Here is a 22,894-nt window from a genome sequence, read left to right as displayed (position 1 = left end):
CAAGGCCTAATGGAAATAATGAATCAGCCTCTGTTCTCCACAGGAAGGCGGCAACCCAAGCACTGCAATTTAATTAACTTTGAATGTCCTTGCTGCTTTAGACCCTGATGACATCAAGGGCTCTTTGTAGAGTGTGCCTGCCTGAGCATTTGCTTGGTCTCAGGAAAACAAAACACTTCACCTACTCCACTTTCTAACCCAGGAGTGGGCAACATCCCATGGGATGAGAGCCACTTTGGTGTCAGGGTGGACACTGAGCCCATAGAATCCCAGAGTAGTTCTGATTCTGAGGAAGAGGAGTCGCTCCTGGGAGAGAAGCGCGCTCCTCTTTCCCAGGGCCAACAGCTGACGGAGATTCCTCCCACTGGCATTCCTAGCTTAGATAGCAGTCCTGGGAGTGACAGAGCGCGGGAAGCAGACTTGATGGACGCGCATCGCCGATGCAGAGAGCAGCACCAAATGGAGGGCGCGGAAAGGAGGCATAGTGCCCGGTTGGCGCGCAAACAATGGTTGCGCCCAGAGGATCCAAGGGAAAAGGGGAGGGACTCTCCCTAGCCCTTAAGTTCAGGGTCTGCCAGTGATTCCCTTTCAAACGGGGACCAACTGTTCCAACTGAGGGCATAGGTACTCTGCTGCTCATATCTAGTTGCTAATAGTAGAGTTGTTAAGTTGTAAAGGAGGAATAAAGCTTTGAAAAGAATCCCTTTGTCTGTGTCTGGACTTGGCTACTGGATTAGACTGACAGAGACCTCCAAGGAGCCCTTGACATTCGGGTGTTAGTTGGGGGACAGACCCACACATGCACGTGTCCCTGTGTACACACAGCACACATACCCATATCACTTTAAGCTTTAACTATGGGGCGGTACAAAAATGTAATAAATCTCTCTCTCTCTCTCACACACACACACACACACACACACAGTGGAGGCTGGTAGCCCCTATTTCTGTGGAGCAGTGAATCCAGCCTGGGTTTCAGTCAGGACCATTCAGAACTCTAAAAGAGCTATCCAAAGTGCTGGACTCTATCCCTAAAATGGGTTTGGCACCTTGGATAGCTCCTTTAGAGTTCTGACTGGTTCCGACTGAAGCCCAGAGAGGATTTACCGCCCCACTGAAATAGGAGCCACCAGCCTCCACTGCACGCATGGATGCGCACACGCGCGCGCACACACACACAACTCCAACTGCAGATCGCCGGGGGCAGGGCTGGCATCAAAAGTAGGCATGGTCGGGTACTTGCCAAGGTCCCACACCCCAGCAGGGGCTACTGGGAGGAGTCCCCTGGACTTGCTCCTCCTCTTCACCGTTGCAACCTGCACGTTCACCTGCCTCTCACTCTGGCCCAGATAATGGTGGTAATGTGAAGGGGGAGCCATAGATGCTACTTACTTCCTCACTGGCTCTCCGCCTGTCAAGCAAGCAAGCGGCAGCAATGATGAGAAAGAGAAGCAGCTGGTGACAATGATGGTGAGAAAAAAGATTCACTGAGAGAGGGAGCCCGTTGCGGTGTCTTGTTGAACAGCCCTTAAAAACCTGGAGCCAGCACTAGCTATGCTAGATGTAAAATGGGGGCCAGCCCACCAACACTGTTGCAGTGGCAGCACAACAAACCCCCCCCCCCAAAAAAAAACCCTTAGGGAAAAAGAAAGAAGCTGTTCTATAACCCTTGCCAATGGTCAGCCCTGCCTGTGAGCAACCTTTGAGAATTTCTCATCTCCCTGGAAAAATTCGGTGAAATTTCTCTGCTCACAAATAGGATAGAGAGTTTTGAGAGGCTATTTGCGCACAGCTCTCGATACAATGCGTTAACATTCCTGTGGGCAGAAGGAAGTTGGGCAAAACTCCAAGCTATGCTTTTTCATACATGCACTTTGATATGTACATGCAGATAGTAATTAGAAGTTTCAGTGGCTAGGGAGTAGGGGACGGGGTTCACTTCCTAGCCACAGGAGTAGGCAATTTGTGGCCCACCAGATGTTTTGGCCTACAACTCCCATTAGCCCTAACCTAACCAGCATAGCCAATGGTGAGGGCTCATGGGAATTGTAGGCCAAAACATCTGGAGGGCCACAAGGCAAATGCTGTTTTGGGCTGCATTAATAGAAGTATAGCTTCCAAATCATGGGAAGTACTAGTTCCCCTCTACTCAGCACTGGTTAGGCCTCATCTGGAGTACTGTGTCCAGTTCTGGGCACCGCACTTTAAGAAGGATGCAGACAAGCTGGAGAGGGTTCAGAGGAGGGCAACAAAGATGATCAGGGGACTGGAAACAAAGCCCTATGAAGAGAGACTGAAAGAACAGGGCATGTTTAGCCTTGAGAAGAGAAGACTGAGGGGAGATAGGATAGCACTCTTCAAGTACTTGAAAGGTTGTCACAGAGAGGAAGGCCAGGATCTCTTCTCAATCATCCCAAAGTGCAGGACACAGAATCATGGGCTCAAGTTACAGGAAGCCAGATTCCAGCTGAACATCAGGAAAACCTTCCTGACTGTTAGAGCGATACAACAGTGGAACCAATTACTTAGGGAGGTAGTAGGCTCTCCCACACTGGAGGCATTCAAGATGAGGCTGGACAGCCATCTGTCAGGGACGCTCTGAGTTGGATTCCTGCATTGAGCAGGGGGCTGGACTCGATGGTCTTGTAGGCCCCTTCCAACCCTACTCTTCTATGATTCTATGATATGCTTTGTATGCAGAAGGTCTCCAGTTCAGAGCTGTTCTGCACGATGCTGTTAATCCTCTGTATTGACTTTCAGTTTCATCACAGAATTGAGATCTGTGTGCTACACGAAGAGCATTTCCTTTCCTGCTTTTCCACTACATAACCTCTAGGTGGCAAGTGGTATAGCAGAATAGCCCAATTACACACGTGGAAAAAGCATTTCACGTTCAAAAATAATATCGCGTTTTCCCTGCTCTAAAAAAAAACTTGCTGAAAGTTCTGTTTAAAAACAGAAGTGAAACTGGAGGGTCATGATGTCATCTAAAGAATCCATAAAAATAACATGAGTAGGGAATGATGAGTGTACAGTGACCTTTTCTACACAAGGCTGTTTATCCGCTGTATCTATTTCTGGTTTTGTTACAGAATTGAGATCCGAGCACTACACCAAAAGAGTTTCTTTTCCTGCTTTTCTGCTACATAACCTCTAGGTGGCACTGTGGTATACTGGTATAGTGCAAATAGGCAAGTGGAAATAGTGTTTTCTTTTATGTTCACAAATAATATCGCATTTTCCCTTCTCTAAAAAATCTCGCTGAAAGTACTCTTTAAAAATAGAAGAAAATGGAGGGTCACAACGTCCTCTAAAGAACCCATGAACAACCATGAGCAGGGAATGATAAGCACACAATAAATGCCTCATGCAGAAAAGCTCTCAGTCCCTGGTATCTCCGGTTTAAAAGGACCAGATGATAAGTGATGTGAAAGACACTCTGTCTGTGACCCTGCAGAGCCTCTGCTAGATGGAGCAGACAATACTGGGCTAGAGGGACAAATAGTCTGACCCGGTATAAATCAGCTTCATATGTTTCTAGGTCATGGCTAGAGAAGGCCAGACAAAGGCAAAAGTGAAAAGTCACTTCTTTTGATCCCTTCCCCTTACATTTGGCCTTTTTGTGTTTGTCTGAAATGGCTTTCCTGTTCACCAGTATGCCAGAAAGTCAGAAAAGCCACAAATCAGTGAAGCTCCCATTAAAGTCAGCCTAGCCTTGCCTCCATGAATCACTATCTTGAAGGTGGCACCGAGATAACATCACTAATCAGGAGGGAATAGTCAGAGAAGGAACTGTGAGCTGTGAATTATCATGGCTGCAAAATTTTATAGGGCCTGCTTATTGGGACTTACGGACCTCTGTGCAGCTCATGGCTGAATCCCGTGAAGGAAACAGTTGTACAAGGGGTTATATTTTTGTCTGCCAAGCATAAGTCACTTCTGGATGTTGTCTCATGAGAATGAGACAAAATGGCTTTCTGTAACCTAGTTCTCTCTCTTTTCTTTTAATGTTCTTTTCAGGAGCCTGTCACTGCTGGGCAGACACAGCAAGTGATGCTGCTGGAGGATGTTGGCAAGACTGATATCATCAAAGCTAGTAGCCAGAGTAGGGTCAATGGCTTCACTACCCCACCTAGATCACTGATTAGTTCCACTTAAGGAATGTTGGAAAAATAATTTGTTTTTAGAAGAGCAAATTTGGTGCTCTCCTCTCCCCCAAAGTGGCAGTACTCCAGACTCTGCCAAATGGATTCACGCCAGGTCTGCCTGGCTAAGATTTCCTCTTGCTCAGGGTAGATTTTTCAGGGGTACCATCTTCCTTACCATGCTGATCATCATTCTGGGGGCCAAAAAGGCTCCCTTTACTACAGTGACTGTGTGAACATGGCAAAGTGTTCCTAAAGTAGACAGGGGATAATTTAAGAAAGTCATTCATTAATTTAATGTGTTCATTAGAAGAGCTAATGAATGTGAAAATAATTGTTCTTATTCAGCTTTTTTTATGTATATCCCACCCTTCCTCCAAGGAGCTCAAGATGCCATACATGGTTCTCCACCCCTCACCCTGTTATCCTCACAACAACCCTGGGAGGTAGGCATTCAGTTATGATCTTGTGACTGCTCATTCCTCTGGCTTCCAGCTGCTAGCGTTCTTACTGCCACTGTCACTTGTCTGGCTACGTATATGATTTCATTGATTACATCACAACATTATATCTGAAAGGATGACCTCTAGGGATGCTGGAGAAATCTGCCATGGATTCCAATGAAGCCAGATTCCCAAGAATCCAACCTCCAGTATCTGCAGTGGACCAGCACCCCCCTTATCTGGCACATTCGCCATAATTTGTGGGACAGCTCTTTGGCTATCTAAAAGGTGCAATGGGCTAATGGCAGCCGCCATTACCCTGTTGTGGGAAAATTACAGCTGTAAATTGTGTAGTTTACGGCCTTTGCAGACATAAAGCACTTCCTTGGATGTAAATTGCGGCATAATATTTTAGACAGCTGGAGAGACACGCCAGGCCTCTGGAGAAATCTGCGAGGCTCTAAGTGGCCCAGATTTCCCCATCGCTGACCCCCTCCCCACCCCTGGAATGGATGTCTTGGGGGTTCCCCATCCCTAGTGATCTCACCCAGATACCCATAAGCACAATCACATGAGTTACCATGGTCAAAAAGATTAGTTGGCCCAAGGTCACTCAGTGAGTTTTGCAGCAGAGTGGGAATTTGAACCTGGGTCTCCCCAGTCCTAACCGTTATATTACATTTGGCTCTCTTGTAACCACTTAAGAGCTTTTATTCTGTTAAGTGGTATAAATATTACAAATAAGTAGGTAAGAAAGAAAGTAAACAAAGACATATATTTATGATGCTAACAGTTCGTGTAGACCAGGGGGGAAGGCCACCTGGTGTCCTCCAGATATTTTGGACTACAACTCCCATAACCCCCAAGCAGCATAGTCAATAGTCATGGATTATGGGAGTTGTAGACCAAAATATTTGGAGGGCACCAATTGGCTATCCCTGTTTAGACACATGGATTTGGCATATACAATCAGGGCCAGAAATATTGGAACAAGGATAACTGTTTTGGCACTTGGCCTCTGTACACCACCACATTGAAGTTGAAAGGAAACACACCCAGATGGGAGTGAAGTCAGGACTTTCAGCTGTAATTCAAGGGGTTTGACAAAAGTGGGGTACTAACCATTCAGGAAGTACAGCCAGTGGCATACAAACACCCCCATCGTTGGTGGCTCATAAGTAATGGAACGAACCAACATCGTTTCAAACTTAAGGATCGCCTTTAATACCTGGATGGAAGTCCTTTGCAGTCAATGACTGCCTGAAGTCTGGAACCCATGGACATGACCAAATGCTGAGCTTCCTCCCTCGAGTTATGGATGTCAGAGAATTCCACCATGGACTCCAGTGAGGCCACATTCTTTAGACTCTGGCCCTACAGAATCCGTGGTGGAACGCCCCCCCCCCCGCCACCCTGCAGAATCCCCCCGGGATGGAGCGTACCTGGTGGCGGCTCTGGCAGCTCCAGCGGCAGCGGCGGATGCGGCGGCGATGGCAGCTCCAGCTGGTCTTCCAGCCGCTGCCAGGCTGCTGCGGCTACAAATGGCAGCCGTTGCAGTGGCCGCCACTTGCATGGCTGCCTTTCTTTGTGATAGGCTATGTAAATACTTATGTAGCCTATCACAGCAAAGAGCCAGGGCACAAATGGCGGCCGCTACGCCATTTGTGCCCCTGCTCTTTGCCGTAATAGGCTACGTAAGTATTTATGTAGCCTATCACGAAGAAAGGCAGCCACGCAAATGACGTAGCAGCCGCCATTTGTGTGGCTGCCTTTTGTCATAATAGGTTACATAAATACTTACGTAGCCTATCATGGCTTGGAAGCCCTGCAAACGGCTACCATTTGCGGCCGCAGCAGCCCAGCAGCGGCCGGAATTCCGGCTGTGGCCGGCCCCAGCCGGCGGCTCCGCAGACTCGCAGCAGAGTGGAGCTGGCTGGGGAGGATTCCGGGGGGAGGGACGGAGTGCCTGCCCCCCACCATGGATGCCCCAGAACGGAGCAAGGTAAGTGTTTCATACAACCCTACTCAAGATGCTTTGCCAGGCCTTTACTGCAGCTGCCTTCAGCTGCTGCTTGTTTGTGGGTCTTTCTGCCTTCAGTCTCATCTTCAGTAAGTGAAAAGCATGCTCTATTGGGTTGAGACCAGTTGACTGACTTGGCCATTGAAGAACATCCCACTTCTTTGCCTTCAGAAACTCTTGGGTAGCTTTTGCTGTATGACTTGGGTCATTATCCATCTGCAATATGAAGCGGCGTCCTATCAGTTTGGCAGCATTTGGCTGAATCTGAGCAGAAGGTATAGCCCTATACACTTCAGAATTGCCCGGCAGCAGCCAGAAGATGACCCAGAGCCGCCGCCCAAGCCGGAGCTGCTGCCAGGTAGGTCCATTCCAGGGGGGATTTCAAGGGGTGGTGGGCTGTAGTCCATTCTGCCACGGACTCTGGGGGACCAGATTCTAAAGAATCCGGCCTCACTGGAGTCCGTGGTGGAATTCTTCAACATCCCTAGTTTCCTTTCAACTTCAATGTGGTAGTGTACAGAGGTCAACTGCCAAAACAGTTATCCTTGTTTCAATATTTCTGGCACTGAGTGTAACAGACATTTCTTTTATAGACATTTCTTTTTGGTTACGAGGAAGGCACTGGTTTTTTATTCATTTCTTTAAAGTCACACCTAGAAAATGTGTCAGTGAGGAAGACTGGCTACAGCCCTGTTCTCACTCCTATCCAGATCTCAGTTCTGGAACACTTGCATATTCCCTGTCTATAGCTTATGCAGGGCTGTGTTTGAGCCGGGTCTCATGTACGTTAACCTGAGCACCAAGATGGCCTGTGTTCAATGCTAGGACACAGTCCAGAATATGTGAAATGGGCCATTCATTTCCTTGTGATGTCGTGTCCTGCCACAACGGACCATCTCTCAACCCCTGCTAACATCTAGTACAGGTACTGCCTCTTTGGTCCAATGAATTAACGTTATTTTCATCAAAGGTAAGTGGACAAAGCTAGGACAATGGATGTGGTTTCCAGGCAAGTTTAAATCCTGCCACCTCTTTTCTTCTTTTTTTAAAGAAAAGTGGCGGGTGAGGGTAGGGAAGCACCAATCTAATGATACAAAATGCTAGATATGAACCCACCACCACTGTCTTGCACAGAGGTCAGTTCCAAGCATAGCTTTTCAAAACTGCCTCATGCAAGTATTAGGGTGATATTTGGATGACTTTCTAAAAACCCCAGAAATAAGCATAACCAATCCCAAACAGTACTCCTTTCCCCCAAACAGAATAATTTACTACAAGAAAAAAAAAAACTATTGCTGCTCAGGCCTGTCCTCTTCCTTTTGAATTTAGAAGGTGATATTTAAACAGAGGTCCCAACTAGCCAATAGAGTCGCAAACCAAGATGAATAAATGTCAGGAGTTGAGTGTGTTCTTGGCCTTCCAGTTGCTATATAGGAGCAATGTGACGTTTTGGAAACAGCTGTACAGATGGTCACTCTCTTCCCAAGCTGGTGATGATCACATTGTAGTTCTCTGCTGCAGGCAGGTCACCGAGTACAGCCTCTGAAAGCCTCTTTACGAGACAACTTGTAGAAATTATAAAACTGTAAATCTGCAACATACCAATATCTAGTCTAGAGACCCCTGCAAGGAAACTCCGGGTGCTTCCAGATGAGGCTTTTATTGTGCACTCACCCTGCCTCATGCACGGAATTGTACAGGGAGCTGAGATATCATCTTCTTCCACTCATAGCCCTCCCTTGTTTTTCCACCACTTCATCTGTCTTTTCTCTTACCACGGAAAATCCATTCAGGAGGAAAAGATGGAACAACTGCACAATGCCTTCTGACTGTTAACACTAAGCCCCCTCCATCTAGAAGCCCACCCCACACCTAACAGATTAAGTGAGTTTACAAAGTACATTTTGACCAAAACTCACCATCCTGTTTCCCCCCATCTTTCTCCCCAACCTTCATTTTCTTGGAAAGTTGTTGTGTGAGTGTTTTATAAGAAATCTTACTTATAGAACAATGGTGAGGAATCCTCATCATGTGGATGTTCCTTCCTGTCAAAAATTATTTTGTAAACAGATCTAAACCTATGTTAAAATACTAAGGCTGAAATTAATCTAGACTAATCTAGCTCCCAGTCCAGCACTCTCGCCACTACTTACTGTTATATCGCAGGCAACAATTCTGGTTCCCTTGTTCTTTGCAAAATACCACAGTTTCTTCCATTAGGGCCACTAACTGGGAGAACATTGGAAAGAACTTTACAGCAAGTCCCTTCTCTATTGTGATGCAGCTGTACTGAATGGTGTGTGTGTGCGCGCGCGTGTGTGAAGTGAAAGTGTGGATAGTATATCTGTAAGCTGAGGCGCCATAATTCAGACTAGTGACTCCAGTCTGATTCAAACTAGTGACACCAATCTAGCACCACTTCCCATTTCCTATCATCCAGTGTGTTCAGTTCAGCAGTCCTGGAGTGCAGAAGAAGGAGAGTTTTAGTTTGATGTTCATCACTGTTTCCTCGGTTACAGGGGTAAACAACTGTGGGAGATCCAGGTGCCATTTTTCACACCCTGGACCCCCCACCCCCACCTCTTGCACGCTGCATTCCATGGGGCACTGAAATCTTTTCTTAAAAAATAATAATTTAAAAATGGTGTCCATAGTACTAGGGAGCATCAAAAAAAGGTCCACTGTAGCTTGTTTGCAAGCTACAGTTGACCATTTTGGTACTCTGTAGTGCTACGGGTGCTTTTTTTTGTTTCCTTTTTTAAAAAAATCTGATTTGGTGGTGTGGCAGTGGTGACAGGGGCAGTGGGGGCTGCAGAAGGGGCTGTGGAATCCCCATGCAACCCATATCCTGCCCACCTCTGCTTTATTACTTCATCATACACTTGGGGACCAGAAGCATGTGCACCATGGACCACCATCTTAGGCTGCAATCCTATACCCATTTACCTGGGAGTAAGGCCCTCTGGCTTCAGTGGGGCTTACTTCTGAGTAGGGATTGCACTGTAAGAATCCCTGCTCCGGATCATCCAGTGTACGCTAAACAGATCTGAGCTCAAGGCAGGCAGGGCTGAAAGCACACCATGCAGAAAGTGCAATAATATTCAGCATGTTGTCCATGGGGATAATGACTGATTGCTACTATCATTATACCCTGGGGAAAATTGTACTGAACTGAATATCATGGATCTGACCATATGAGTACAATGGTCAAGTGGAGTTCAAGTATACAATCACAGTGATCACACTGAGTTGCAGTCATGGGCCTTTGGGTGCATTATGCACATCTTCTGTGCAATGAACTGCACATTGGTACAAATGATTTGCACACCACAATAAGGCCTGTTCTCAGGGCCAGCAGATGATGGCTATGGGGAAATGTTCCAGCCACATTAGCATATGGCGAGGCTGCTGTATTCAGTTTCAGACTGGATCGGTTTTGGGCATATCACTGCCAACGTCGATACTGCAGCATGTACAATGGTGTGCCAAATTCCCATTCTGGGCTTAATTTAGCATGTGGCAGTCACATGCACATGATCACCTTGTCATGGGCTGATGGAGAAGGAATTCATCATGCACCGGGGTGGCCACACAGCCACATGCATGTTTTTCCCCATTTTCTTTTCTTTATCAAAACCAGCCTCCAGAGGCTGTGAGTTTCAGTGAAAGAATGGCAGCGGCAGGGGGTGGGTGGGCAGTTATATCATGTTCCCACTCAGAATCATTCCCCAAGCTGCCTCTTGCCCCATGGTGGAAAAGATACAGGCACTGGTATCTTTTCCCCCACAGAGTGAAATGTGGCTTGTGGAGGGAGGAGCAGAGTTTGAGCAAACAGATGGCCTGGAAATGCCCTTTGTCACAGATCCTGCATCGAAACTTGCAACCTGCAGAACCTGCTTCCAGTGCAACAAAGAAAACATGAGAGCAAAGATGCTGGCGGCGGCATGTAACATGTCATTTGGGCCTGAGAAACTGTGAGTATATCAATAGTGAAGTCTTCCCAAGTATATGACTGCAGTGGGAGATGGCAAATGGGTAAATCAATTCTTTGCTTGCCAACGGACAGTCCCTTGCAAGAGCATTTCCAAAAAATACACCGTAGTTCAGTCACAGGTTAATGCGCCCAAGGCAAGAATTATGGGTGAATTTCTCCACCTTGTGCTACACCGAAGATTAAAAAACTCATGTTCACACCAGTTCCCTCTGACTTTAACATCTACGAACATGATATAGGGGAAGGCTTTATGCTGCCCTAGTTCAGTCTCACTGGCTAAATAACGGGAACATTTGAATAATAGACACACGCATGAACACAAACACACACCAGATGGGATGAGAAAATGACCTATTTGAAACAGTGAAAAGTGGTTGCTTAGCTTAGGGCAGCCTTCCCATGATGGGAGTTGTAGTTCCATCATGGAGGGCACGAGGTTGGGGAAGGCTGAATTATGGTTTCATTTGCAGCATGAAAGGCCAGTTGAAACAGTCAATTCCTGCCCCCTCTTGAGGTTGGTATCACCTGCCCCTTGTAAACCAGGAGACTTGCACTGCTGTCAGTATTGTTTACAACTCTTACATTTGCACAGGGAATAACAGTCTCGCATGAGAGGCACCTCCCTGGCTTCCTCCACTCTGCACCTCCCCACCCTCTCCTTTTTTAGTGTAAACAGCATTGTGAGTTATTTCATACATGACTTATTCGCTTCCAGAAAATCCAGTTAAGGACATTGTGTGTTTTAAGCCCTTAATAATTATTTTTAAGACCCCAACCAAAACAGCAACAGAAATGTTAGAAACCACATTTGGGGGTGGGGGTGGGAACACATCACTGCTGAACCTTTCTTTTGCAAGAGAATGGTTATTGTTTGGATTAATGGCGGTTTTCAGAAATGCAATCAAGGGAGGTTTGGTTGCTGCTTTAATGCCCTGGGCTCTATTCAGGCTAAGAGCAAAATTCTGTACAGCCAACAGAAGGGATATTACTGGTAGAAGATTCTGCTGAAGCCTAACAGTGAACTCCAAGAGACTGATCCAGATAAAGTTAGGCAGGAGTAACTCCCATTGAAAGCAATGAGGCCTCCTTTAGTCACAACTCCACTGATTTCCATGGGACAGAGGTCCTTTTCATACATTATGCATACACACAATGAACACACATCATGGGGCAGCATTGCAATAGTAGGCTCCAGCCCTGATGGACATACACTCGTTGTCTGAAAAGAACCCTATGCATACAGCTGGATTCATGGAGGGTTTTTCCAGCAGGATTCCCAAATGTTTGGAGAAGAGCCCTCCATGCATACAGGGCCTTTCATACAGCATAACGACAGCATGTCAGTCAGGAGCAAAGTTTGGGCATCCCTCCATTACATCAGGGGTTCCCAAATGTTTTGGGTTAGTGGGCACATTTTGAGAGTGCTGTGGCTGCTCTCACAAATGGCTGCCATTGTGGGGGGCTTGCCCATTCATAAAATGGCTGCCAGAGTTAGTATGGCTGGTCACAAAACATTCATTTCCCAGAAGGCAAACTGGTGGGACTAAAAGGAAAGTAACTTGCCCAGGAAACTAAGTACAAGGCAGAGGTAGAGGGTCTGAGCTCCAAAACACAAAATCATTCTTTTGAACCAAATGAATAAAGATGGTGCTGGGGGGTACCCTTTTGCTTTGCAGAATGCCAGTCTCCCAGTTTATTTATTTATTTATTATCACATTTCTATACCACCCAATAGCCAAAGCTCTCTGGGCGGTTTACAAAGATAAAAAACATTAATAATACAGTATACAGAGATTAAAAGTAATTTACATAAAAACACATGAACAGACAATATACACAAGAGAACATATATCTAAAACAACTTCAAACAAGCAATCTCAAGCAAACAACCACAACCATAAGACAATCCAGAATCGACTGAAACTTATCATATGCTGCCAAATGCCCGGGGGAAGAGAAAGATCTTTACCTGGTGTCGAAAAGATAACACTGTTGGTGCCAGGTGGGCCTCGTCGGGGAGATCATTCCAAAATTGGAGGGCCACCACTGAGAAGGCCCTCTCCTTTGTTGCTGTCTTCCAAGCTTCCCTCGGAGTAGGCAGCAGTAGGAAGACCTTAGACGTTGAGCGTAATGTATGGATCGGTTCATGTTGGGAGAGGCGCTCCATCAGGTACTGTGGCCCCGAGCCGTGTAAGGCTTTATGGGTTAAAACCAGCAACTTGAATCAGGTTTGGAAACATACAAGCAGCCAGTGCAAGTGGGCCAGAGTCAGTCTTATATTGTTGGGACCCCCAGTCCCCGTTATCAGTCTGACCACCACATTTTGCATGAGCTGCAGCTTTGAAACCATCTTCAAAGGCAGCCCCACGTACAGTGCATTGCAGTAATCTACCTTGGAGAATACCAGAGCATAGACAACTGAAGCCAGATTTTTCCTGTCCAGACAGAGGCATAGCTGAGCCACCAACCAAAGTTGGTAGAAGGCACTCCATGCCACTGGGGCCACCTGAGCCTCAAGTGACAAAGATGGCTCCAGGAGAACCCCCAAGCTACGGACCTGCTCCTTCAGGGGGAGTGCAACCCCATGCAGAACAGGTTGAGCACCCTCCATCCGGTCAGAAGAACCACCCACCAACAGCATCTCAGTCTTGTCTGGATTGAGTTTCAGCTTATTAGCCCTCATCCAGTCCATTGTCGCAGCCAGGCACCAACTCAGCACATCCACAGCCTCACCTGAAGAAGATGAATAGGAGAAATACAGTTGTATGTCATCAGTGTACTGATGACAACACACTCCAAAACTCTGGATGACCACACTCAATGGTTTCATGTACATGTTAAATAGCATGGGAGACAGAACTGACCCCTGTGGAACCCCATACTAGAGAATCCACGGGGCTGAGCAAAATTCCCCAAGTACCATATTCTGGGGCTGACCATCCAAGTAGGAGTGAAACCACTGCAATGCAGCATCTCCCACTCTCAGCTCAGACAGTCAAAATAATAACAATAAAACAACAACAACAATAAATATACATATATAACACATGAAAAAGGCTTTAGTCACCATTAGCTTTCGCTGGATTGGGGCATGTCACTGCAACAAGAGGGATGCTGGAGAAATCCGCTTCAGACTCTATTGAGGCCAGATTCCCAAGAATCTGACCTGCGGGGTCCACAGCAGACCAGCTCCCCTTACCTGTGCATACTCCAAATTTCATGCTGGGTGGTTCTCCAGCTTTATAAAAGGTGAGATAGGCTAATAGTGGCTGCCATTAGCCTATCGTGGGGAAATTATGGGCATAATTTGTGTATTTTATGCCATTTGTGGCTGTAAAGCACTTACTTCTACCTAAACTGCACTCATAATTTTCCCACAATCTCACCCTTTATAAAGCCAGAAAGCCACCATGCAAAATCCAGTGGATGCACCAGGGCTACACGGAAATCCCCGGGCCCCCAAGCGGCCTGGATTTCACCCGTGGCAGACCCCTCCCAGACTGGACATTCGGGAGGTGGGGTTCGCCCATCCCTACATGATGTCTCATAAACTCTCATAAGCATCTCATAAATAAACAAACAAACAAACCTCTTGTAAACAGAACTAAGCAGAGCAAATCATTTTAAATACAGGAGCAGGATAAAGCTTGTTTACATTTCAATTTCCCACACCAGAATGCAAGAACTGGAAGACGCAGAGAGTTTCAGATTGAACAAGAGTCTTAGAAGATTGACATATGCACAATCCTAATACAGAACAGGAAAATTCTGGTACAAAACAATCTTCATGAAGTAACATGGCCATGGTAATGTTCACGGACTAAGTGGGAAGTTAATGTCAGAACCATTCCATACCCAGAAATGGAAATGGACAAGGCCACTATTTCATCCTGGAAACAGGGGGTGTCAATGCACCTTAAGGTAAGTCCCAAGATAGTAACCAAAGATGTCCCACTCATCCAGGGGACCTGCAGAATCAGGGGAACCTGAGGCAACCTGGCTCAGCTCACCCGTCAGCAATAGGCCTGCACAGTATCCCCAACATCAGAGATGACAATGAAGCCAAGCCAAAGCCCAGACCAGAAGACATGGCCTGCCTCCACCCTACTTGGAAAAAGGATGCTTTACCCAAGTATGGTCAGGATCAGGGCCCCACTAGTACACTCCACAGCCAGGCTGACTGCAACAAACATAGTTTCTCCCCCCATTGATTGTGTAAACCAGCCCTCCCCAATCCAGTGCCCTCCAGATGTGTGAGAATACAAATCCCATCATCCCTAGCCAGTGTGGCCCTGTTAGCTGGGGTTTATGGGAGTTCTAGTCCATTACATTGGGAGAGCACCACATCAAGGAAGAATGACAATTCCCTACTATTCAGCCTTGTGGTCTTAATGATTCCTGCTCATGCTGCTGGACAGCTCCTCAAAATCTCTGGCCTCTGACTCTCACCAAAACTAGCTGGTGCAGCTGAGTACAGATATACACTATTGCAGCACAGGAAGCCAAAGAGTCAGCACATCCAAATCCAAAATGTTCTTTTTTCTGAAATTCCCTGATGAAGGATGAGTAAAGCCCAAATCACATTGGACTACAATGATCTTTTCCCTCTTATTTATTCCATCATTTCTCTCCCCCCACCCCATTTGCACTTGTCTGTTTTGGGGTTCCCTATTTGTTTTTTTCTGGTTCAGCTGGCCAGCTCCCCTCTCTAGCCTGAAAGACTGGGAGTAGAATGGCTGAACTAATTTCCTACACATGCTAACAATGGCATCTGTCTTGGTGGCCTTTTACTTTCTGATAACGACTTCTTTTCCTTCCTCTCCCTGGCAATTTCTGCATTTTCACACACAACTTATACTGTGGATGCAGAAAAGCTTTTATTTATTTAGTTCCTTAAAGTTATCATTTTAATGTTTATCATTTAAATTGTCTCTTCACCCACTAGAACAAAATGATTGTCAACTAGTGTATTCCAATTAAAAGGACACCAGTGAGCTAAAATGGGCAGTTTCCTATTAAATTCATGCCTGTTGGGAGCACAAGGGCACAAAAAAGAAACAGGAATCATTTGCTGAGCTAACAGGGTGGCGGGGGGGGGGGGAGTTTGAATAACTAACTATCCCAAAGGCCTTGTGGTTCCAATTTGCAATGAACCATTTTATTAATCTGAGATCTCATCCATTGGCTTGAACTTCCCACAAATCTCATTAACTCATTTATCAAAACTCAGGTTCAGCATGTTCCTCACCAAGACATGCTACACAGTGGGAATCTCACTGATCATTTATTTATTTAAAACATTTGTATCCCACCCTATATCATTAAGATCTCAGGGCGGTGTATAGATAAAATCAGTGTAAAATGATAATTTGAACAGCTGAAAACATATTAAACCATTAAACAAGCTAATACCCATTAAAATCTAAAACAATAAAACAGTTAAAACAGTGTGCTACTTTACGGAATGCATTTAGCCTTCAAAGGCTTTGGTTAAAAAAAAAAAAGCCATGTTTTTACTTGGCGCTGAAATAAAACCAATGTATGCGCCAATCGGGTCCCCAAGGGGAAGGCATTCCACAACTGGGGTGCCACAGCAGAGAAGGCCCTTCACAGAATGATGGGTGAAGGTGATTTTTATGAAAAAGTTTTTTTAAAAAAAAAAATCTGTCTTTTCATTGTGTGTCAAGGGAAATGCAGCTCTCAGGGCCAGCATCAGGAGTAGGCTTCGTTGGACACCTTCTGAGGCCCATACCCCTGCAGAGATCCAACTCCAGAGATGCCTGGCCCTGCTCCTCCTCCTCCTCCTCCCTGTTACTACCTTTTCATTTGCATCTGAGCATGCGAGCAAACCAGAGTGAGATGTTAAGAGCAGCTCCCTTCACTTTCCTTACATTCTCCTCCCTGTCGATAGTTGTATGAACTGGGTCCAGACTGAGAGAGCAAGTGAGTGGAGAGCAGGACAGAAGCAGAGGGGCCCCACTATAGGGATCTTGCCCATAGACCCCCCCCAAAAAAATCTGGAGCCAGCATGGGCAGATCTCCCCTTCCCCATTTTATCAATTCCTTTATAGTTTCTGGAGAAGCTTCGGGGTTGTCAACAATTAGTTACTTGGCAAAAAAAATCCAAGACAGGTGGGGGTGGATGGGAGAGAATTACATGAGAACACAGGACGTTGCCTTATATCAGGTCAGACTATTCGTCCATATAGTCCAGTATAGTCTATTGTGACTGGCCACATCCCTAAATGACCTCCACCACAACCTGCTACCTGAACTTTTTAACTGGAGATGCCAGGTATTGAAACTGTGACACTTTACATGCAAGCACCACATTTTCTGTAAAGAGGCAGCTTCAGAAGCCACAGGGTCAAGGTCCACTGATTTAATATAGAATGGGCTCCTGCTCCTATAGCTGTGTATCCATTGGAAATGGCAGAAATGCAACCAGAGATTAATCTGATGATGAGTGTCAGGAATGAATCTGAACATGTGGAGATACCTGGCAGCTCAGATTCAGAATCAGAATGGGAACAGTCAGGACAGAGGGAGGCAACCTCTCCAGTGAGCCCAGATATAGCAAGACTTTCTTCCCAAGACCTTGACACACAGATGGCACAGGCTGAACGGCTCCCCCATTCCTCCACCATAAGAACGCAAGTTTTGGAGGAGGAGGGGAGCCAAGGGTGTGACTTGAGGGATGCAAGAGTCCATTGCAGAGCAAAGCAGGAGAAGTTAGGAGCAGAGCTAAGATTCTTCACCAGGTTGGCCACTCGTGATAGCCAATGTAGGAGGGACCCTAAGGGAGGAGCATCCCTGCAAACCTAGTATGGCCATGAAGTTCTTGCCCAGACTGCTGGCAACTTTCCTAACTTTCACATCATATCCTCTACTGATATTCGTAGATACGTGGATTAGCTGGTTCATTGCAGTCTGAGAGTTTCCTAGAATTTGCATTTGTAATGAAGCTATTCATTAACCAATAAAGTAGTGTTAGCCTGGAGCTTTGTTTCCTGGAGTATGTTGATTGTGAAGGACAATGAAGTCCATTCTGTGTGTTAGCCTGGGGAATTAAGGCAGGTCTATGACAAATGCACAATCCAATGTCCCGGGAAGCAATTCCAAAGCAGAGCAAAGTCAGCAGTGGAAGATGGAAGGTCTGGGCTCAGGGAGTATGGTCAGGCAGGGAAGTCCTGGCTTGCTGCCCATACATCGCTGAGTAGAAGTTCAAACCTGGAGCTGATCAAGAATGGTTTACATAGGCCGGCCTCCCTCAACCTGGTGTCCTCCAGATGTGTTGAACTGGAAATCCCATCACCCCCAGACAACATTATGGCCAGGGTGACGGGAGTTGTAGTACAGCACATCTGGAAGGCGCCCAATTGGGGACGGCTGATATAGTATTCCTAGTCAATCAAGGTGGGGTAGATACTGCAACAAGCACATGGAAAACTGGACAATTTGTACTCCTGCTCCTGCTGGGGCTGTTGACTATGCTAGTCTTCTCACTACTCAGGCCTCAATTACACAGTCAGTTGAGATAATACCTTTCCTGCATTAAGGTTATTGCTTAATGTAAAAATTTTTTTAAAACCCAATCAATTGAAGATGAATTGCTCAAATCCGAAGTAATCAAATGAGTACTAATTAACATTTGAAATGATGTAAATCAAGTGTGAATTAATTTGTGTTCAACTGAAAAATCTTTAACCAGTTTTTGTTTTAAAATCAAATCAGCATTGAAAGCCCAGTCATTTTCAGGTCGCAGTTCTTCACTTCCCTCCTTCCCTCAGATTCTGCTTAAGGAAATTGGTCCTCTCATTCACTACGTCCCCCTATCTCCAGTGAACTCAAGACTGTTATCCTAATTGTGTGTGCACACAGCTGGTCACCGAGTGTGCCCAATATCTGATCACCAGCTGGGCCTCAGACAGGATATCTGCTTTGTTACTAGGCCAACTCTTGTCCCAGTTTATGTGCTGATGCCTTTAGTAACTCTATGGCAAGGAGAACTGACGGAGACGTACCATCTCCTGTCACATTGGGAACAAAGGAAGCTGCCTTATACCAAGTACGACTATTGGTATATCTATGTCAGGAGCGCCCTAGCTGCCTGTTGCAGTCCCCACCAATAGCCAACTCAGGACACAGATGACGAGGATTCTTTCCGAGACTTTATTCCTTTATTACTTTATGACTCTTTCAGATACTAATCACTAGCGACAAAGCAAGGAACAGCACTGGGGAAAGATAGCAGAGTAGCCTTCCCCACGGATTGCTGTTCCTCCTCAGAATCAGAACTGCTCTGGGGCACTATTGGCTCAGTTTCCACCCGGACAATCTAAGTCAGTACTGTCGTCACTGACTGGAAGTGACTCCCCAGGGTTTCAGACAGGAGTCTCTCCTAGCCCTACCTGGAGATGCTAGAGACTGAACCATGGGCCTTCTACATGAAATGCCTGTGCTCACCACTGAGCTACGGCCCCTTTTCCTGCCATATCGCTGCAGTGGCAAGAGAAGCTGCACCCAGTGAACTTCTCCCAGCCACACAACTATTAAAAGGAGTGATTTTCAAAGTCAGGCTTTGGAAATGTGATCCTCGCATCCATGTTTCATGTGACGAGACTGATTTACCATGAGAAAGTGATGGTACATTTCTTCTGAATATATTGTAGAAGAAAGCTCTGCGGTTCACCATATCTGTTAGATCCATCAAAAGCTGAACATTCTCCAGATGCGGTCACCATATGGAGGCACAGAGCTACACATTATCCTGGCAAACATGTGATTCCTAATGATATGCACCTGCTAGATAACCTGAATGCAGGATTAGGGGGGATTTGCATAGTAGAATCAGCCAGCAATTTCCCCCTGCAATAATATTTTGAGGAAAACCCAGGGTTAGGAAACCTGAGTTTCCTTTGAAAGAGGCAGTGCTGCTCTCAAAAAAGATGTTTCTCACTCAGGGAGGTCTGGTAGAAGTTGCCTTACTCTATTATGTCATTCATCCGTCCCCCCTCCCCCCGCAATTCAAAATTATAATCATGCTTGAACCTGAAGAGCCAGGCTTATACTCTGCAGGTGCATCTTCAACATTTCTGTTTTAAACATTTGCACCAGTGTATTTCCCTGGAATGCAATGCTGGAATAACGTCTTGGAACTGCCATGGTAACACTGCAGCTTGTGCTGTCTCAGATGCACCTGACTAGTACATCCCATCCTAAGCATTCATTTGATCATAGGATCAGCTGGCAAATCTCTATAAACAAAAGAAAGCCAAAAAAATTTCAACTGGGGAGAGCAGAGATTTTGAATTTAAAAAATCAATCACAGCCAGTGTGCCTTTGCGTGCTCATGTAAACAAGCTATTTTGTTATCCCAGCAGCCTTTGTCCAGTTCAGGTAAGGCACAGGTTTACCCAAACTCCCCATAGCGCTGACAGAAATTCTTCCAGGCTCCAGCACAGTCCAGTGAGTTTAGAGATTATTTCTATGTCTCTTGCTCTCTTTCCCAGCACTAATGTTTTATCAGTAAATTAGTAATGTTGCCTGGCTGTGTTGTTATCATTCAAAATTATAGCTGCTACAGAAGTTACTGCGATATAATACAATATAGAAACATACAAGCCTGAGATTACAGCCCTACTGGGTTATAGCTCTGACCAAAGGAGTGCCTGAAAAAGGCAACCTGATCCTAAAGATAGGTGTAGCTGTAACACAGAGTTGCACAGACAAGACGAGAATGTCTTTAAGTTCACGTAAGGCCATCAGAGTATCAAGTTACTACCACATATTAGTGTAGAGGGTTCAGAGGAGGGCAAAAAAGACGATCAGGGGACTGGAAACAAAGCCCTATGAAGAGAGACTGAAAGAACAGGGCATGTTTAGCCTTGAGAAGAGAAGACTGAGGGGAGAGATGATAGCACTCTTCAAGTACTTGAAAGGTTGTCACAGAGAGGAAGGCCAGGACCTCTTCTCGATCATCCCAGAATGCAGAACATGGAATAATGGGCTCAAGGTACAGGAAGCCAGAGTCCAGCTGTACATCAGGAAAAGCTTCCTGACTGTTAGAGCAATACAACAATGGAACCAGTTACCTAGGGAGGTGGTGGGCTCTCCCACACTGGAGGCATTCAAGACGAGGCTGGACAGCCATCTGTCAGGGATGCTCTGACTTGGATTCCTGCATTGAGCAGGGGGTTGGACTCGATGGCCTTGTAGGCCCCTTCCAACCCTCCTATTCTATGATTCTACGATTCTGTTAGGCATGCTGGTTCATATGGATGTAGATAGTTTGTTATTGGGTGGCTTTAAAAGATAATTAATTAGTTAGTTAATTAATTGTCACCATGCTGAAAGGCCCAGCAGGGAGTACTACATGAAACAGAAACACCTCATGTGGAAATGGGATAGGGAAATGTCCAGCATACAACATCCAACTGACCTTTTCAGAAAACTCCACAGGATCTGTTATATCTGCAATCATCAGAAAGGAGAATGCGATTTGGGGGGAGAAAAAAACCCACACATTAAGGAGTCTCCTGAGTATTCGACCACTTTGAAGGGATGTAATTCCCTAGCCAGGAATAGGAATATATTCAGAAAAGCACCTGTAAGTGTATCAGCATTTATGTAAATGCCACTGCATTCCTCTTCCAGCTGATCACAATGACCCTGAAATCATACTGAGATGGGTAATAATGAAACGCCAGTGGCCTCACACTAAGATCCTGTCAGACTAGATCCAGATGATGCCAACCCTCATGTCGTCTTATTTTCCCTCTAGCGGTCACCGTTCCTTTCTCAAGAGCCAAGCGTATTATGTGTGCCTGTGTGAAGAAGAAGCCAAGTGTCCCGATTTCCAGGGCAGTCCACACATGGAGCAGCACTAAGCAGAGCAACTTTGTGCAGGATGCTTTCCTACCTGCCTCAGCCCTGTACTACCAGACGCAGCATCCCAACCAATTCGCAGCAAAAGTAAATACGGCTGGGTGCATGGTGAAGAGGCTCCAGATTGGATGCATAATGGAGCAAGTCTAAAACACTGAGGGCCAAAGTAGATGCACCTCCATCTCTTAACATTTTTGCAAATAGCAGTTGCATGTATAGGGCAGGGGGAGATCCGTGTGGCACAGGGAGAAGGGGGTTTAACTCTTTCCTCCTTGTGCCATTTTTCCAAGGAAAATGGACCCCCATAAGAAAATGGACCGCCATATACATGCACCTAGGTTTTTTATTATTATTATTAACCACAGCAGCTTCAAGGAGTGATTTTCAAAAGAAAAACAGTAGGGGACAGGGGTTAACCCCCTTCTCCTATGCCACAGTCCCAATCTGGGTTCCCACCCAACCCAATCCAACACACACACAGCTACTGTTTACCAACAAAGATTTTTTTGAAAGAGACAGGGAGAGATGCATTAGGCTGGTCCGAAAATGATCTGCAGAAAATCCCTAGTGCAGACAAGAGCTGACAAGAACATCCAAAAACAGGACACAGAGCTCTGCATGGGAGTTTTCAAAGACTGAAATACCAGAGCTTCAAAAAAGTCTTCTTCTCTGCCCTACTTAAGAACGTAGCCTCCACTTTTCTTTCCACAGTATTCCCTTTCCGGGTGCCTCTTGTGCAACCTGGTCCTGGCCTACTTCGGTCTCACATTCACCCTTGACATGGGTCCTTGGCTTTGTTCTCTGTCATATGAGAGGGCTATTTTTCACATGTAGACTAGATTGAGTAATGACCTTATAATGAACAAGAAGAAGGAGGTGAGGCCAGCCAGGTTTCACACTGGCACCTAATTCTTGGGTGCTTGCCACCACTTTACAACACAGCCCAGGTATATTTCCATTCAAGTTGGTCATATTTTCATCCCTGTTTGCTTGTTTTCCTCTCATCTCGTCTCCCCATCCCATTTTCCTTTTGTGTTATGTCTTTTAACTTGCAAGCCTGCAGACAGGGGCTGTTCTGATCTTATGTAAGCTGCTCTGGGAGCATTTTTAGCTGAAGAGCAGGGTTAAAATGCAAAGAAAGAAAAAAGAAAGAAAGAAAGCTACTAATACAAACAGGAGCACTTTGATAACATTTGGCAAAAAAAATCTATACATCTTGTTCCTTACTTATCACAGTATCATTCCAATTTTTCAGTCCACTCCTAAAGGCTAATATATTCATTAGTAGTAGAATATTTGAGTAGGTTTAGGTAAGAGTACTGAATATTCAGGGCAAAAATACTAAATTTAAACAAAAAAATGATTTAGGGAACAGAGAAAAGAACATAAATTAAGCATATAATAA

At 45.7% G+C, this 22,894-nt stretch overlaps 1 protein-coding gene across 4 annotated transcripts in view; it reads right to left on the bottom strand.

The window, feature by feature from the left end:
• The window catches only part of MDM4 (MDM4 regulator of p53), a 151,906-nt gene that overhangs the window by 43,384 nt on the left and 85,628 nt on the right, over positions 1-22,894 (bottom strand). Inside the window, exon 12 of one of the 4 annotated variants that reach the window (XM_084853236.1) lies at positions 12,270-13,335. The exons of the other annotated variants lie outside the window; for them this stretch is intronic. Within the exon in view, the coding sequence (XP_084709362.1) occupies positions 12,827-13,335 (509 nt within the window). The 3' untranslated portion in view covers positions 12,270-12,826. Of the gene's footprint in view, positions 1-12,269; positions 13,336-22,894 lie in introns of those variants that run through there. 4 annotated transcript variants of the gene reach the window in all.

The sequence above is a fragment of the Heloderma suspectum genome, chromosome 4 (assembly GCF_057233095.1).
Source record: "Heloderma suspectum isolate Gila_16-S chromosome 4, 16-S_ref, whole genome shotgun sequence".
Lineage (NCBI taxonomy): Eukaryota > Metazoa > Chordata > Lepidosauria > Squamata > Helodermatidae > Heloderma > Heloderma suspectum.
Note: the sequence above shows the minus strand (reverse complement) of the source record. Positions and strands in the feature narration are given on the sequence as shown.